This window comes from Loxodonta africana, chromosome 18 (assembly GCF_030014295.1).
Source record: "Loxodonta africana isolate mLoxAfr1 chromosome 18, mLoxAfr1.hap2, whole genome shotgun sequence".
In the NCBI taxonomy this organism is placed as follows: Eukaryota; Metazoa; Chordata; class Mammalia; order Proboscidea; family Elephantidae; genus Loxodonta; species Loxodonta africana.
Genome location: NC_087359.1, coordinates 50,950,909 through 50,968,784, shown reverse-complemented (window position 1 = coordinate 50,968,784; position 17,876 = coordinate 50,950,909). Strand labels below are relative to the sequence as shown.

The 17,876-nt window shown below is 55.5% G+C and overlaps 1 protein-coding gene across 1 annotated transcript; it reads left to right on the top strand.

Moving 5' to 3' along the window:
* Positions 1-9,642: 9,642 nt before the first annotated feature.
* On the top strand, positions 9,643-17,747 carry CA4 (carbonic anhydrase 4). The gene is made up of 8 exons (XM_003414364.4): positions 9,643-9,782; positions 13,571-13,624; positions 14,510-14,665; positions 15,368-15,513; positions 15,600-15,698; positions 15,979-16,042; positions 16,235-16,401; positions 17,372-17,747. The coding sequence occupies exons 1-8, from the start codon at positions 9,725-9,727 to the stop codon at positions 17,561-17,563; spliced, it is 936 nt and encodes a 311-aa protein (XP_003414412.1). The 5' UTR covers positions 9,643-9,724; the 3' UTR covers positions 17,564-17,747.
* Positions 17,748-17,876: the final 129 nt, after the last annotated feature.

Genomic DNA, 17,876 nt, shown 5'->3' with positions numbered 1-17,876 from the left:
GAATGCAGGGCAGTAGCCCTCGGTTGGCCTCAGCCGCAGCCCTTCCACCGGCCCAGTGGGAGATAGGAGTGAGAACAGGTCAGGGGCAGAGGGCATGGCATAGGTAGCTACCCAGCTCAGGACCCTGCCTGGGCTCTGTGAGGGCCAGTGGCCCCAGTGCCTACAGTTAAAATTGAGGAAGTAAAACATACAATGGGACTTCAAAGAATGAAGAATCGTCAATGATTAAGATGATGTAGATCAAGCAGTCAACGATTCAAAGGAGGAAAGTGAGCTCTTGGCTTCCGGGCCTCAATGAGATGAGTATTCTTATCCCCCGTACCCCTTTCACAAATGACAATCTGAGGGTACAAAGCAACCCCCAGCACCCCCCCCCAAAAGAAAACCCACTGCGGTCCAATGAATCCCGACTCAGCAATCTCATAGGACAGAGTAGAATGGCCTCACAGGTTTTCCTAGGCTGTAATCTTCATGGAAGCCGACTGCCACATCTTTCTGCCGCGGAGAGGCTGGTGGATTAGCAGCCCAGCGCTTAATCACGGTGCCACAGGGGTTCCTCCTATTCCCTCAAAGGTGCCCTTATTCTGGCTTTTAACTCGGGTCGGGATTTGAGGTTGCGGTGGCAAGCCTGGGCCTGTAGGTGCCTGAGAATGGGTCGCAATAAGCTCTGGCACCAGCATGCACACTGGAATTGCATGCGAACCGGAAACTGCCTCAAGGGGCGTCACCCTGGCTTCGCTTTCAGCCCCCGGCTCTGCAGTCCTGGGATAAAAGCCTCCCCAGGTTAGCTCAGCCCCGGCTTCCTCCTTCCTTTTGTTGCCACCCCAAGCTGGGCCTCCACCTCCTGAGCACAGGCTCCAAGCCCTACACAAGCTCCGATCCTCAATATCCGGGCCGGAGCTTGGGCTCAGCCCCCACAGCCCCTCCACCTCCTTTCCCTGGGTAACGCCAGCGGTGGAGTGGTGACCGCCCCTATTGGCCTGCTGCTGCCGCCTCTAGGGTGCTGTCCATACCGTGGTGCTGAAGCTCCCCACGCCCCTTCCGCCTCCTACGAGGAGGCTCATCACTCCCTGCAGCCTCCATTCAGGATCCCGCCTAGACTCCAGGGCGCGTCCACAGTCGCCCAATAACCCGCAGGGATCATCGCCCGCCTCAACAGTTCAGAAAACCGCTGATCTGAACTGGGAGCTCCTGGGAGAAGGCTCAGCAAAGGCCGGTGACTTGCTCAAACCCGCAGTGTGGGAGAAGTGGGCAGCACTCGAATCCCAGGCTCCACCCTGGCACTGGTAGGAATTCACGCATTATGGACATAGTCCTGCCCACTCCCGACCTGTCATATGAGCTGTGTGGGGAGTCTGGGCCCGAAGAAAGATTTCCTCAGTTTTTAGGGACTCAACCACCTTCCACAGGCCTGCGTGGTGGTTAAGCGTTGGGTTGCTAACCAAAAAGTAAGCAGTTCAAATCCACCAGCTGCTCCTTGGAAACCCTATGGGGAGGCTCTACTCTGTCCTACAGGGGCGCTATGAGTCGGAATCGACTCGATGGCAACGGTTTTGGGTTTTTTGGTCCACTCTAGGTGGCCCCCAGCTAGTGTGAAAGTCTCCATCCCTTGCTTCCCAGAATCCTAGCAAGGTGTGCGGTTCAGCTATTCCCAATGAAGGGTACCACAACTTCGGGTCCAGCTTTTTACTCCTGAGGGTGTAGATGACTAGGTTGCCCAGCAAGCTGAGTGATTGTAACCACAGTAATGATGGGAAGCACGAAGGAGCCGGGTACACCTCCTCGGAGCAGGAAATAGTCCAGCAAAGACAGCCCAGACGCACAATGGACGGCCAGAAGGCGGCTCTTACGCGCTAGGCCGATTTCTGGAAGAGGCCCGCCGCCCCTTGGCTCCCTCCATGCCCCCGCACAGCGCCCTAGGGAGGCCCAGGGTCTCCTCGCTACTCCTTATGGTCAGCCCCGGGCGCCACGCAAGACTCGGAGGGACACCAGACAGTAGGGGCAGAAGGGTCTGCTGAGCTCGGCTGCCGGTTAGGCGCCCTCCAGCACGTTCCAGGCGAGCCTAGTCGGCGCTCAGGTCGACGCGGCGCACAGCGAGCAGAGCCGCGGGGGACCGAGCGACACGAACGCGGATGTCCCCCCAGCGCCGGAAAGAGCAGGCGGAGCTCGGGAGGCCCAGGCGCGGCCCGCACCTCTAACTCTGCCAGGCTACAGGAGTGACCTTCGAGGGCACAGGGGCGGCAGTGGGGCGGTCCCGTGGACTGTGCGCAAGCGAGCTTGGACCCTTTCCTGCGAGGAAACCAGAACCTGTGCTAGCCAAGGGCTCCACAAGAGGCTGATGGTCCACAGGTTTTCCGGAGGCTCCCAACCTTTGCCTGCTCCTGGTCAGCTCTGGGAGGGAGGAGAGCCAACCAGAAGCCAACCCCCTACCCACCACCACCCAGTACGTGCTAGAAAATGAAAATGCGAAGCTCCGTTTTCAAAAATTAGTAAGGCTTTCCAGACGGCGACAGCAGAGCATTAAACCAAGTGAGGGGTCCTTCTTAGTGCAGCCCCTGTGCTACTACACACGCCTTACACCCAGAAGCCGTTCCCACTCGTCCCACACTTGGGGGACTTTGGGGTTACTTACTGTTAGAGGTTGAATTATGTCCCCCCAAAATGCATTGTGAAGCCTAACCTCTATGCCAGTGGTTATAATCCCACTTGGGAATGGGTTGTTTTGTTACATTAATGAGGCAGGGTTAGTGTAGGGTGAGTGTATCTTGAGTCAGTCTCTTCCAAGATATAAAAGAGATTAAATCCAAGCTAGCAGAGGTGAGACAGGGGAAGAGAGATGCCAAGCACATGAAGATCGCCCAGGAGCAGGAGCTCAGAAGAGACAAGGACCTTCTTCCAGAGCCCACAGAGAAAGAAAGCCTTCCCCTAGAGCCAGCACCCTGAATTTGGACTTCTAGCCTCCTGAACTGTGAGAAAATAAATTTCTGTTAGTTAAAGCCATCCACATGTGGTATTTGTTATTGCAGCACTAGATGACTAAGACACCGTATGGAGAGCCACTGCCCACACCTTCCCCAGTTGCCACAATAAGAGAGGGGGCAAGGCAGGAGGTGAGCTGTCTTTCTGCAGCTTTTTAACACCCCACACCTCCCTAGGGCATAGGGAAACCAGGGCCACACCTGGAGAAGGAAGTGGCTAGGATGGGTGTTTAAGGGACCTGCTACTTCATTCGCATCTGTTTGCCTCAGTTTCCCCTCTGGTATCTAAGAGAGACTAGTTCAGATGTTAAAATGAGGTTGCCCATGATAGTGTCTGGGAACTCAGCTAAAGGAAGCTGAAGGTTCTGGGTACCGGGTGTGGACCTAGGGAGCTGGTTTTCAACTCCCTGAATGCCATTTCACTGTTGTTAAATGATGCCCCACTCCCTAACTGAAAAAGAAACTCTAGGCAAGGATAGACTGATCTACAGTTACACAGGGGAAAGAAATCCCAAACTGTAAAGTCCTGAACGGTTGGAAGGGCAAGGACAGCAGAGGGCGCTGTTGTTACGCAAACACACTTGAGGTTTTTAGTTGAGGTGGATTCCTACTTGTGGAAACCCACTGCCCTTGAGTTGATTCCAACTCATAGTGACCCTATAGGACAGAGCAAAACTGCCCCATAGAGTTTCCAAGAAGCACCTGGTGGATTCGAACTGCTGACCTTTTGGTTAGCAGCCATAGCACTTAACCACTATGCCACCAGGGCTTCCTTCCTACTCATGGAGACCCCATATGTGCAGAGTAGGATTGCTCCATAAAAAAAAAAAAAGCTCCATAGGATTTTCAAAAGCAGATGGCCAGATCTGTCTTCCGAGGGACCTCTGGGTCAGCTCGAACTGCCAACCTTTCGGCTAGTAGTTGGGCATTTTAACCACTAGCACCACCCAGGGACTCCTACTCAAGGAGGAGGCACCCACAAAATGTTTTTTTTCTCATACCCTCCTAACCCCACCAATCCACCCAGAAACCACACCCCCAACACACACACACACACACACACACACACCACACACACATTCTACCTTATAGACACATCAGAGGTCAAGTGTCGGGACTCCAGACTGGGATTCTCTAACTGGCCTCTGTGGGTCCCTTGGAGTGGGGAGGTTTCTCACAAAACTTCAACCTTAACCACCTCCCCCAAATCCATTTGTATGAGCCTGTGGTAGCTCTCCTAGGTGAGGAGCTGGGAAGAGGAACTGGGACCCCAGGTTTCCTTCCGCCTCCTGTGGCCCTGTTCCTCAGTGGGAAGATGTTGACTGCAGTGTTATTTATAATGGAAATTAAACAGGGAAATGGCTAAGTAAATGATGACACAGTCCTGGGAATACCATGGAGCCATAAAAAGACAGTTGTGAAGACTATGCAGTAACATGGACTTATGTTAACACTGAAATGTGAAGGTTAAAAAGCAGGACACTAAATTTTTCACTAAGTCAATAGTGTGTTTTGCATACCGATAATGACTGAAAGGGAACAGAATAAATAGATGGATTAAGGTGGGGCAGGTGATTATTTATTTTTAAAGATTTTTCCCTTAAAAATATGTCAAATTATGAAATGGTTTGCTGGTGGGAGTTTTTTTTTGTGTGTGTGTGTGATTTTTCCCCCTCCTTCTTTTTGAAAGGAACCCCTGTGGTATAGTGGTTAAGAGCTACGGCTGCTAACCAAAAGGTCAGCAGTTTGAATCCACCAGGTGATCCTTGAAAACACTAAGGGGCAGTTCTGCTCTGATCTATAGGGTCCCTATAAGTCAGAATCGACTTGACTGCAGTGGGTTTGGGGGTTTTTTTTCTTTTAATTTTCAGTGAGCAGGTATTATTTGGATAATCAGGAGAAATGAAGTTAAACACAAACACACACCTGAAAGTGATCCTTCCCTTAATGTTGCCACAATGTTAAGGAGGGGAATGTTCCCTTCTCTATAACTGCCCACCAGATTTCGCCCTCCTCATCCTCTTTAGACGTCCCTCCACCACAAAACTAGAATGTAAGTGAGTACACTTGGAAAAGCCACAGAAGCTCTGGTCTCAGCCTCCTGCTGGTAAGCCTGGGTTCCTGTGGCTGAGACACTGGGAGGGGAGGAGACAGTCCTGGGGGGAGTTTTCCTGAACTTTCTGCGGGGGAGAAACAACATATGTCATCTCCATCACTGGATTCTTTCACACTTCTGTTGTTATTTCAAAATGTTCTGGACAGAAGGTTCACCACCCCCTCCACCAAGGAGACCCCTACCCTGCCCCAGTGACAGTCTCCAGTTCTCTCTCTGCCCTCCTCTCTTCACTCTCCCAGGATTCTCTCCACAGTCTGGGGAAATAGGGTAGGCATAAAGAGGAGGGAAGGGGAACTGCAGCCTCCATGGGCGCTGGCAGAGAGGCAGCTTTATTGTCTTTGCTCCTGTGTGGCAGAGATCCAGGTTGGGAAGTGGTGAAGCCCAGGCTGTTGACTAAGCCTTGTTCTGCGTGTGGGTTTAATCTCAACAGACACTCAGGGGCAGGAAAGCTGGGAGTCTCTGCAAATCTTTCCTTGAATTATCTGCTAATCAGAGGAGATTCTGAAGGTGCAGAAGGCAAGGACAGATGGAAGCTGGGACTCCCAATGCAAGGAGGTGTGTGTGTGTGTGTGTGTGCGTGCAGGGATGAGATGGCATAGCAAGAAACCATAGTTTGAATCCCAGCCCTGCTCTCTCCCTGCTGGGCAACTTGGGCGAGTCGCTGCCCTCTCTGGACTTCAGCTTCCACTTTTGTATCTCAGAGTAATTGAGCTAAAAGATCTTTGTCCCCTTCTGGGGTCGAGTGACCCTCTCTGAGGATGTTTCTTTGCCTGTAAAACTGGGATCCTGATTTCTACAACCCCACTCCCAAGGAAGGATCAGGCCAACCTCCTAATTGCAAAAAACAAGTTCTGTTTGTCTGACCCCACATACCTCTCCAGTCTCTCATCTCTCCACACTGCTGCCTCTCACTTGATGCTCCTGCACACCCACCTCTGTGCTTTTCTCATTATTTCCTCTGCCTGGATCACTCTTCTTCTTTGGTTAATATTACTTGTTTTTTAAGACTCAGCTCAGACCTCCTCTCCTCCAGGAAGCCTTCCCCAAAGTCTTGCCACTTGCTGGGTTAGGTGCCGCTCCTGTGGGCTCCCGGTCCTTAACAGTTAATAATCATAGCTGAGGTTTATGGAGCACTTAGTAAGTGCCTGACCCTCTATCAGGCCCTTTACACAGCTCACCTAATGGAATCCTAACCATCACTACGTGAGTGAGGTACTGTCTTTATCGTCATTTTCCTTATGAGGACACTGAGGCTGAGGGAGGTGAAGGGACTTGTCCCAGTGTTGGGATTAGAATGCGAACCCAGGGCAGCATTTCTCCAATCTGCCTGATACTCCATCTGCTCGTCCCACCTCCTGGACATCTGGCATGGCAGTTTTCTGTTTAGGACTACGTATTAGACATTTCCCTGAGCTGTGAGCACCAGGAATGCAGGCTCTCGCCTCCCTCGTGCCTCTGTTGCTGTTGTTGTTATTACCTGCCATTGAGCTGCCCTCCAACTCATGGTGACCTCCTGTACAACAGAATGAAACGCTGCCCAGTCCTGGGTCATTCCCTAGATCAGTTGCAGACTGGACCATTGTGATCCAAAGGCTTGTGCCTCTACTCCGCACATGCCACAGTCCCAGGAGGGACTAAATCTGAATCTCACATTTTCAGATCTATGCAATTTGGGTTCCCTTGGGCTCCCCTGTGCTCCTCAGCCTTCCCTACCCCTTCCGAGGTCTCGGGGGCCCAGAAAGAGCCTAGGATGGGCCAGAACCCCTCTCTGGGCCTAGCCCAGTGGCCCCTCCCACCGATGCTACATCCATGTCTCCCTACAGTTAGGTTTCATGTCTGGTTAGAGACTATGGTCACACGTGCTACTGTGCCACAACTTGGGCCAACCCTCTTCAGGCTTCAGCTCGCTAAATCCTTACAGAAACTCATAAGGGAGAGAGGGGTACCAATCCCACTTTACCGATGAGGGAAGCCAGGGCCTGGCTAACATCACAGAGCAAGTGAGTGGAGTCAGTAGTGCGCCCAGGATTGTTTGATGTCAAACCTTTTAGCTTCACCACTGCCCCCTTTCTGTTCTGGACAGGGTAGAGTGAGAAGCCTCAGAGAACAGAATTGTGATTCATCTCCTAGTCTGCCGTGGGCCAGCAGTTGCATCAGTTGTGAAAGTTTGGGCTGGGCAGGTCTTGGATCACAGCAGGTTCCCAATAACTGTTTATCAGGCAAGATCAGCAGGGCAGGGATAATCCTCCCCCATTTTATAGCTGAGGAAGTTGCAATCAGAGAGGAATAGGAAGGTTGCTCAAGTTCACTCCTGAGTCAGGGGCAGAGCTGGGACTTGAACTCAGGACCTTTGAAGGCCCCATGCCAACAAACAGGAAGGAGACTGCTGGGCCTGGCTTTCCCAGTCAGGTCGCCTGGGTGGGCAGCTTTATGGGCCTGTAAGTCACTGGGACATGCCAGTGCCCATCCCTGCTCTAATACCTTCTGGGGAAGCTGGGCTCAGGGTGGCCTACCAGTGGCAGGTGACAGGTTTATGGCAGGCCAGGAGTGAGATCAGGGCTGGGAGATAAGGCTGGGAATGTTAAAACCAGGAGTGGAGGCCCCACCTTGTGCAGCCATGGGGTCAGTGATGGCAGGTAGAGCTGGAGCTACTTCCTGACTGCCCTCATGGCAAATTCACAGCCTCTGTGGTACGTGATGAAGGTGCATCTGCATGAGAACATGCACCCCAACCCCCCTCACCTGGTGCCTCAGAGGAGACACCCTGGTGTGGCCTGGTTTTCCCATCTTGCTGGCCCCCATGACACCCGGTGTAGATAGGGGTGCTGATGGCAGAGGTGAAGAGTCGCTGGGGGAGAGCGCTCCCTCCTACTTTCCCAGCCCCTGAAGGGGCCCCAATGCAATGGACTTTGAAGCAGGCCCAAAGGTCACTGATCAATACCCCCTTGGACCCACCAAGGGATTTCAAGCCTCTCCCCTACCTGTCAGGGGGGGAATTTGTGGTCACAGGGATCCTCTGGAGTACTCGCCATTCCAGGAACTGACTTCCTTCCCGCCCCATACCCCAGCCCTGAAAGGTACATTTTTACAGCCCTATTTAGGAACACAAATCCACTCCCCAGACAAGCCCATTGACTGCTATAGTCTCAGGCTGATAATTAAATTAGACGCCAATGCAGACAATAGCCTGGTGTGGATGCCCCGTCCCCTCCCAGTCTCTCTGTAGGATCAAAGTGGTTCCTTGAGGCTGTGTGATCCTGGGCCAGGAGGAAGGGTCAACCAGGACTCTAAGGAGGAAGCCCCTTTGCCTGGATTGTTCTGGGGGAGGCGATCCCCTTCAGTGGTCCCTAGCCCAGGTTCAAAGTCCAGTGGGGGCTGAGAGGTTGGCAGCGGATGGGGAAGTGGTAGACCAGAAAACCGGGGCTTCCTGTTGATGGAGGGGGCCCAGGCTTCTCCCCCGAACCTGATCTGAGCTTTCCAAACTTACACGGAAGCCCCCACTGCATGTGGGAGAGAAGGTAACTGCAGCCACAATGTAGCCTAGGGCACTGTGATAGGGGACACAGCCAGGAGAGGGAGCATCCCTCCTGAGACAAGGGACAGCTCCCTCCCCACTAGACCCCTAGCCCCATATTCCCCTGTGCTGGGGTCTCCCTCAAGGGAACTTTTCTTTAGACCCCTGTGGAGATGCTGGCAGGTGGAGAGAACTAGGGGTCCATTCAGACCCTGGCCTCTTCTCTTCCCATCTCACCTCCAAGGGCTGGGGGCTCTCAAAAGGACGCAGCCCCTCCCTGAGTCCCTTTGCAGTCCATTTCTCAACTCTACCCCTCCAACATCCTCCTCACCCCCCCCCGCCCCGCCCATCACATAAACACAAGTTCAGCGATTTAAGAGCCGCTTTGCTCTGTGTTGGAAGAGGGGTCTTTGGTCCACTTAGAAATTACCTTTGGAGCAGCCTGGGGCGGGGGGCGGGGGTAAACAGAAAAAAGAGATGAGACCCAGAGAATCAGTGAGCACTGCCTGAGAGACACAGTGAGGAGACCTCCTTCTGGGGCCACCGATTCAACAAACCCCATTGAACATTCTTCAGCTGCCTCTTCCCTTCAAGGCTCTGACCACCGCCCACCCCTCATCTCGTGCCAATTCCGAGGCTCGGCCCGCTGCTCCCGTACCGGTCCCGGGCCACAGAAGCCTTCTCCGAGGGCTGCCCGGAGGGAAGTGAGAGCGCTCTTCAGTGGTCGGCACCCAGACAGTAAGGGCTGAAACCCAAGGACCCCGCCTCCGATGTGGGTTAAGCACCTTGCGACGTCGCTTCCCCGTTTCCAATCCAGGAATCAGGGTGGAGGCGGGGAGGGCGCAACTTCTGAGCGTAAAGGACGCAGAGCGGGTGCGGGGTCTCTGGCACCGGGCCAAGAGGTGGCGGGCGGAGGATTTCAGATCAGGGACAGGACGAGGGGAGGGCAGGGGAGGCGCCTCTAGGGGGAGGAGCCGCCACCCGCATACCGTTGTCGGGGCTCCCTCCGGTCTCGGATCCGCTATAAAATCCTAGCCGGCATGACGGCGGCACTCCCGGCGGTCTCCTCCGTGTGCGATCCTCGGCTTGGCCTCGGCTTCTTTGCCTCCGCGCAGGATGCGGCTGCTGTTCGCTCTCCTGGCCCTGGCCGCGGCCCGGCCCTTGGCCCGCGCAGGTGAGCGCCCGCCCAGCGCCCGGTGCCCGTCGGGGACCCCTCTGCGCCCCTCGCCCCGCGCCACCTGCCGAAGCCGCTCCGGTGGGCGGCCAGAGTGCGCTGCTGCGCGTCGGTGCGCTGGCTGGGTGTGCGCACCCGGGGCGGTAAAGGGTGCGGGCGCAGGGGGCCGTGCGCGAGCTTGTGTGCACACACGCGTGTCCCTTGCGGGTGCATGGGTGTGTGGGTACGTCTGTGCGCGGCGGCGGGGTACAAGCGTGGCACAGCATCGCTCGGGGAGGGGAGCGTGCGGGTCTGTGGTAAGGATGTTCCTCTGACCCTCCTCGACGCATGCCTCCGTTTCTAGTCCTAGTCCTCCCGCAGTCTGTCATTGGGTCTCCGTCGGTCCTAACCAGGGCTCAGTCCTGGGTGGCTGCTCCCGGCGCAGAGCAAGGGCCGCTAATTGGGTGTGGCGGGGTCCTGGTATTCCCGCTTCGCGCCGGGGTTCCTTGTCCCAGGGCCTGCCAGCTCCCCTTCCCAAGCTCCCAGCGCTGTAGGGGAGCCTGGCGGGGGGCACCCCGGACCCGAGGTCCTGGGTGAGCCGGTCTTTCCAGCTAGGGTGATTTTCGTTTAAAGATTAATGGTGAGACTGAGCTCTTAATTATTCGCTTAGGTGGGAGGTGGCAGGAAAGGAGTGTTAATATTTGATAAGGAGCTGAAGGCTGTGTGTGCGGCTGGACACAGGGCCCAGGGAGGCACCTTCTCCTCTACCCCACAGAGACCAGCTCCTTCGCAGGAAGCTCGACGGACCCTTTCGACGGTTCCCAGCCCGGCCATCCGTCGAAGGGACTGGGGTCTCCAGGTTCCTGGGCCACCCCAGCCAAGCCTTCTCTCCAAGTTAGGTGCTTGAAGTCACGGAGTGAGGAGTGAGGGTGTGTGCCTCTTTTCAGGAAGGACTTAGCTTGCTGGCTGGGGGATTGAGGGGCATCTCTGGCAGCAACTCTGGGGGCCCTTCCCAGGGGAGGAGGAAAGAGAAAAGGCAAGAAGTGAAAGAATTTCATTTGCAGGGCTGAATGTTTGAAACCTCCTAAGCAGCTGAGCTTAGTAGAAAGAGAAACACTTTGAGAAAAGAGAAATGCTTTGCGATTAAGTAGGCTGCTTTGTAGCTGTGGAACAACAACAAAAAAAAATTTGTTTTTCCCCCCACTGGTAGTACCCCCCTCCACCCCGCCCCAGCACAATTATGGGGTTTATTGGGGGAAGAAACATTACAATTGAAGATCATGAATGACTCAGGATATAGTTATCCCATCAGGACAGCTTTTTCTCAGCAGTGCCTGCCCCCAGGCCTCTCTCTGGCCCTCAGGCCCCTAGGCCTCCTGGCCTCAACACGGCTCTGCTTGGACCTTGGCTTGAATTCAAGACCTATGAGTAACCCTGCTCCTTCCCAAGTCCTCTTGGAGGTGGCCTGGGCCAGTGGACTAGTAAGTTCCAAAAGGGTGGCCCTCCACTGAGCAAGTACAGGAGCCTGGGGTGCTTGGTGCCCCTGCCACCCTTTGCCTGAGAACCAGCCCCCACCCTCACCGCATGGTCATAGACCTGGTCCCGGCCTTGGCCTCAGCCTCATCAACATTAAGTGTTCCTGGTTCCTGCCTCCTGAAGAGAGTAGTTACAAGAGTGTTCAGCTAAGCGGGCCAAAAGTCTCTGTGATTAAGACAGTGGATCAGAGGTCACCACTACAAACCCAGGAGCCAGAGCCAGAGTCAGGGAAGAGCAAATTCCTAAGAGAAGCACTGTCTGGGCCAGAAGGACTCCCGAGAGGCTGACAGGGGAATCCACCCTTTAGAGCTGTCCCCTGAGAACTCCCTTTCCCTGGAATAGCTTATCCTCAGGCCTCCAGTCCCAAGGAGGGGCCAGCTGGACCAGGGAGGCCCCTTTGGCCTTCAAGGCCTCAGAGGGGTGGGGACACAGGAGGGTTATAACAAAGAACCTCTCCTGGGTACACATGACCTCTCCTCCATCATCTCCTTGAGCACTGGCCTGGGAGTTCTGTGGGACAGGGATTATCAGTGCTCCTCTGATTGAGGAGGAGCGTGAGGCTCAGAGAAGTTAATTGACTTTCCTGGAGATATTAAGCAAGAGGCAGAGCCAGGGCTGAAAGCCAGGCGAATGAACTCCACCTTAGGTGTTTCAAGGAAGGGGCCTGGATGGAAATTTACCGTTGCCCTTTGCAGAGTTGACTCACAGGGGGGTCCCCCCTGATGTAGCAGCTCCCAGGGGCTGCAGAGCCCTGCCAGGGCAGGGGGTGGACTGGCACGGGGAAGATGCTGCTGCAGGGCTGTCCATCTCTGAAGAAGGCTGTGCTGGCCGCTGGCCAGGTAGATGAAGTATTTGATTCAGAGCTGGGAAACTCCAAAATCCAAGGTGGCTCGGGGGGCCCAGAAAGTGAGAGGCCCATTTCCTGTGGCTGCTTGCTGTCCTGCTCGCTCACCGTCCTGCTCTGCTTGATCTTCTGTCCTAGAGAGCCCCACCCCCACCCCAACAAGAGGCTGACCTTCCCAGGGCTCTCTCCTCACCTGTCTTCACTCCAGGAACCCCTGAAGATCCAGGCCTGAGAGAAGGTTGGAGTTGGAGGTGGGGGGCAGCCCTGGACAAGGGAGGGAGCAGAGAAATGCACTAGAAACCTCAGCCAGGCTGAGCTGGGAGCTGTGTTTTTCTTAGGAATGTTCTTTCCTGAGTTCTTTCCAAACCACTTCATTCTCTGCCCCTCCTGGGTTTTGGCCTTCTGGCTACCAGATGGAGGCGGGTGGGGGGGCGGTGGGAGGGAGCGGGAAGAAGCCTTCGATGAGACTTCAGTAGGGGCCAGGCTGCCTTCTTCTGGAAATGCTCTATACCATTTAATCCATGCCACAGCCCTATGAGGTGGATATTACTAGTCCCATTTTACAGGTGATAAAACTGAGGCTCAGACAGAGTAAATGATTTGCCCCCAGACTCACAGCTCCTAAGTGGCCCAGCCAGGATTCCCAGCCCTGGGTCAAATGTTTTGTCCACTCAACTGGTGGAGTCTTTTTCAGAGATACTGGCTTCTACTGGCCTGAGGCAGAGCCAGGATTAGAACCCAAGTCTGTCTGGCCCCAAAGCCCAGGACTACAGGGTGGTGGGGGCGGAAGGAGGACAGGGGTAAAGGTCTGGTTGCCTTCCTCGCTGTGAGAGGTTAGCCAAGAATGGGTCTTAGTCACACAAGGTGAGGAGGTGTTCCAGGGCAGGGCTGCCTAATCTCCTCCATCATCTCGAATCAACTCTGGGAAGGCAGCCAGGCTGAAGCTGTAGGTTCCACTGTCCTAGGAGGGGAGCTCTGCCAGTCTCCTCCTCCCGTTTCAGCAGAGCCTCCCCTCCTGAACTGGGGTGAGAGGAGGCAGGACAGGAGCAGGAGGGTGATGACCAGTCCATGGAGAGAGCCCAACCAGCCCTGTGTTAGAGCTGACCAGTCTCAGAGCACCTGCCCCTGAGGACTGGCAGCTGCTTTGCTCTGCTTTATCCAAGATGATTTGGCTGCCTCTATCACCTCTTTCCTCCATCCCTACACTTTCTTCTTAAATCTCCTTCCCTTGGGCTCTCAGTCCCAGACCCCAGGAAGGCTCCATTCCCAACCCAAGGGAGGGCCTGACATCAGGAATTTTCCCAGCCTCTGATACACACACACACACACACATAGCGGTGTGCACGCACACAGTTCACATGGGTTCATGAAGCACAGATACACACCAAAACGTGTGCACAGGCCTCACCTCTTCCACTCTCTGCTTCAGAGTCACACTGGTGCTACGAGATTCAAGCCAAGGCCTCCAATTACACCTGCTTGGGTGAGTACCCTCAGCCCTGGGGACAGGGCTTTCTGCATAGGGGGTACTGTCGGGCTGAGATGGAGACCCAAAGATGGAGGGAAAGATAAGGGGCGATGGTGGCCCCTGAGCCAGATACAGGTCCCCCTACAGACACACACACAAACACATGTACACACACACTCTCCTGGTGCTCAGGGAACGGGCGATGCAGACTGACCTGAGTCTTCCCTGGCACTTCTTGGAATAGCAGCAGCAGCATCAAAGGGAGAAACACATTTCAGCCCAGCAGAGACACTTTGCAGTTTATAATATTTCTCACAAACAAAATAAAACAAAAAACTCTCAGTTCTGTTCCAGTGACCCTACTTGTAGGTGAACCTGGGAGGTCATCTTTTGCACTTTTCACTCAAATGCAGACCAGGTCCATTGCCCCAACCTCGCTCTGAGGGCTCTGCTGGAGGGTCCGGTGGTGCACAGAGCCCACGTGTGCTGCCTGTGGAAGGGCTGCCACAGCGGCTTCCAAAGCCCTCTCTCCTTCACCTCCTCCAATCTTCACAGCCTCCCTGAGAAACAGGAATCACTGATTCCCATTTTACACAAGAGGAAACCAGGGCTCAGAGAGGTGCAGTGATGTGTCCAGCATCTCTTGGCTGTCCCTGGTCCCAGAGCTCACAGTCACCAATTGACTGCCCTGTTCCCAGCCTGTCCCACACTCAGCCTGACCCACACACGTGTGTCTGTGGAGGAGGAGAGAGACCCAGGGAGGGTGAGGGCCTTCCAGCCATTCCTAGACCTTGCCCGTGTAAGAGCTGGGTGCTTGGGCCTGACCTCAGCAGGGCCAAGGAGGCCAAACCTCAGTGCCAGAGACCCCCTACCCTCAGCATGCCCTCTCTCCCTGCTCAGCGCCGAACCGATGGGGTGAATACTGCCAGAGCAGCCATCAGTCCCCCATCGACATTGTCACCAGCAAGGTGCAGGTGAACCACAGCCTGGGGCCCTTCTCCTTCTCTGGCTATGACAAGAAGCATGAGTGGACTGTCCAAAACAATGGGCACACAGGTGGGTCACAGGTGACCAGGTGGGAGATCCAGGAGGGCATGGGTACTGGGCCCGGGGACCCTCTAAGAGCCCTGAGGACAGGGAGGGGAGAACTCCTCCTGAGAAGGCGCACCAGGCCCAGTTCCACATGTGTGGCGGGGAGAGGTGCGGGAAATAGGGTTTCGGAGAGGAGGGAACGTGCTAGCAGTTTTCATCAGACCAGCCTGTGCTGGGGGAGGGTCAGCATTCCAGAAAGAACAACACGTGCAAACGCGTGGAGGCGTGAAACAGCTTGGGGTGTTCAGGGAACTGCAAATGGTTCCATATGGATGAAGGACAGAGTGTGGAGCTGGGAGGGGCCAGAGCTAAGGCCCAGGGTCAGCTGGGCTGGGGCCCAGGGCAGGTCACCCGGCCTGAGGAGTTTGGACATTACCCTGAGGACACCTGGGCACCATGGAGAGGGTTGAAGCAGGGGAGGGCCCAGGGCCCAATGGTGGGTTTGGGGTTGTGGGGGATGTGCAGGAGAGGGGAGACAGGCAGTGAGGCCAGGAAGGAGGCCAGGGGAAGGGTCTGGGGCTGTACCACCCTGTCTCTGAGACCCTCCCTGAGCGCAAGAAGGGTGGGAGCTACCAGAGAAAGTCCTGCCTGGGTGGGTGTGAGGGGGGCTGGGAGAGTCTGAGGGGAGATGGGTGCGAGGACCATCCCCCCTTCCTCTCCCCCCAGTGATGGTGTTGCTGGGGGATGAGGCCACAGTTGCAGGAGGAGGACTAGCCACCCGCTACCGGGCCAAGCAGCTGCACCTGCACTGGTCTGAGGTGCTGGATGAGGGGTCGGAGCACAGCCTTGATGGGGACCGCTTTGCCATGGAGGTGAGGCCCCTTCCCAGGGTCTGTGCCTACCTGGGCTCTGGGTGATCCAGCCCCTCAAGGGTCCTTTCTCCACCCCCCGCCACCAGATACACATAGTACATGAGAAAGAGAATGGGATATTGAGGAACAAGAAAGAGGCCCAGGACCCCAAAGATGAGATCGCAGTGCTGGCCTTCCTGGTGCAGGTGAGGCCCTTCCCCTCCGTTTCCAGGGAACCAGAGTTTGAGGCTGCTTCTTAGGGACCCAGAGACCTGGAACTCCAGCAAGGCAGGAGGGGGCTGGAGAGGTCCTGGGGTCCCCTTTGTTTCTCTGTGCCTTGTACACCCCCAGGCCATTTGGGGAGCCCAGAGCCTCAGGGCCTCAATCTCAGAATTGCACACCCCACCTCCTGATCAGGAGAATGAACTGTAGGTCACCATGGGCTCCCCACAAGCCCCTCTCAAGCCCCCTTTGCTCCCATTCCAGGCTGGATCTGAGAATGATGGCTTCCAGCCCCTGGTGGAGGCGCTGGCTGATATCCCCAAACCTGGTGAGACGGGATGGGGAGGAGGGGGGGCCCTGAGGGTGGTGGGAGAGGACTTCTTCCTACAAAGGAAGGAGGGCAAGGGTGAGTGGGCAGCCTGGGCTTTCAGGGCGAAGTGTATGTGTAGGGGGGGGGGTGTCAGAGCCACAGAAACCCCCTCCCTGTCACTGACAGGATCTTCTGTTCCCCCGCCCCCAGACATGAGGACCACAATAAAGAAGAGCAGCAGCCTTCTGGACCTGCTCCCCAAGGAGGAGAAACTGAGGCACTATTTCCGCTACCTGGGCTCGCTCACCACGCCGGGCTGCGATGAGAAGGTCGTCTGGACTGTGTTCATGGAGCCCATTCAGCTTGACAAAGACCAGGTACACAGGGCCCAGGGTGTAGCCTCCCACTTCCTAGCTCCCCAGAAATTGTCCCTCTGGATCCTCCGTAGAGGTCTTCTGGGCCCAGGGTGGGGATGAGGGGCCCAGGGTGGGGATGAGGGGCCCAGGGAGCTGAGATCAATGGTTCAATCCCTGAGGAGACAGATAAGAAACGTCCCAGCAGTTCTGCCCTGGTATTGAGGGTTGGAGGGGAGGCACACGGGAGGCTGTGGCTGGGGGTGGTCAGAAAAGGCCTCCAACAGGAAGTAGGTGGGAGTCCACCAGGTAAGGATGGGAGTCACTGTCCTAGGGAGAGAGGCCAGCATAGGGGATGCTAGGGATGGCCAGAAGCAGCTGAGAGAGGGCCAGAGGGCTGCAGTAGGAAGATAGTGCATTCATTCAACAAATTCTAATTGAGTCCCTGGGTGCTGGGCTATGGGAACATGGCAGTGAACCCAAAGGCCGCACACCTCACAGCACTTTCATTCTACAACAGTGGTTCTCAAAGTGTGGTCCCCGGACCACTGGTGTCAGCATCATCTGAGAATTTGCTAGAAATGTGAATTCTTGGGCTGTACCCCAGACCTTTTTTTTTTTTACCCCAGACCTACTGAGTCAGAAACTGTGGGGGTGGAGCCCAGCAATCTGGGGCCAAGGCCCCCCAAGTGATTCTGATGCACACTCGATTTGAGAGGCACTGTTTTCTAGTAATGGCAGTGATAGTGGTAGTAAATGTCAGCCCTCAAAACTGTGAGCTGTGTGTCCACTCTGCTTAGAGAAGCTGAGGGTCACTGAACCCCCTGCCAGGGTCAAGCACTTTTTCTTTTCATCTGCACGACAACGTGGAAAGGGAGGGTTCTGAGCTCTTGTTTACTAGTGAGGCTCAGAGAGGGGAAGTGACTGGCCTGAGGTCACCCAGCAGGGAGCCCAGCTGCACCTGCTCCCTGGCTGAGTGCTGGCCCTTCTGCAGATCCTGGCATTCTCCCAGAAGCTGTACTACGACAAGGCCCAGAAACTGAGGATGACGGACAATGTCAGGCCCCTGCAGCGCCCGAGCCATCGCCAGGTGTTCAAGTCCCAGGCCGCGGGACCACTGTTGCCCTTGGCACTGCCTGCCCTGCTGGCCGCCACGCTCTCCCTGATGGCCGGCTTCCTCCACTGAGGACTCATTTCTGGACACTTGACCTCTGATCCTAGCCTTTCAAGGGCTTGGGCCTCTGTTCCTCATTTCTTGGCATAGACTTTGGGGATGATTAAAATATGGTTATATTTTTGGAGAAACCTTTCTCAGGCCTGTTTTCAGTTTCTTGCAAGTACTGCTGCCCTGTTCCCCTTGCCATCCTTGTAACAGGGCAGGGCCCCTAAGGCCTGGTGCTTTCTTCCAAGCAGGAGCCACCAGGTGCCCCCACCCGTGCCTACACCCCACTCCCTCCTACCCTCATGTCAGAGAGATTTGGAAGGCACCTGGGAGCGCC

What these genes read in the sequence shown, in the direction of transcription:
- CA4 (XM_003414364.4), top strand. Translation starts at nt 9,725, where the DNA reads ATGCGGCTGCTGTTCGCTCTCCTGGCCCTGGCCGCGGCCCGGCCCTTG. An exon ending in CTCCAATTACACCTGCTTGG is followed by an intron (nt 13,625 to 14,509) that starts GTGAGTACCCTC and finishes CTCCCTGCTCAG; the next exon opens with CGCCGAACCGATGGGGTGAA. An exon ending in CCAAAACAATGGGCACACAG is followed by an intron (nt 14,666 to 15,367) that starts GTGGGTCACAGG and finishes CTCTCCCCCCAG; the next exon opens with TGATGGTGTTGCTGGGGGAT.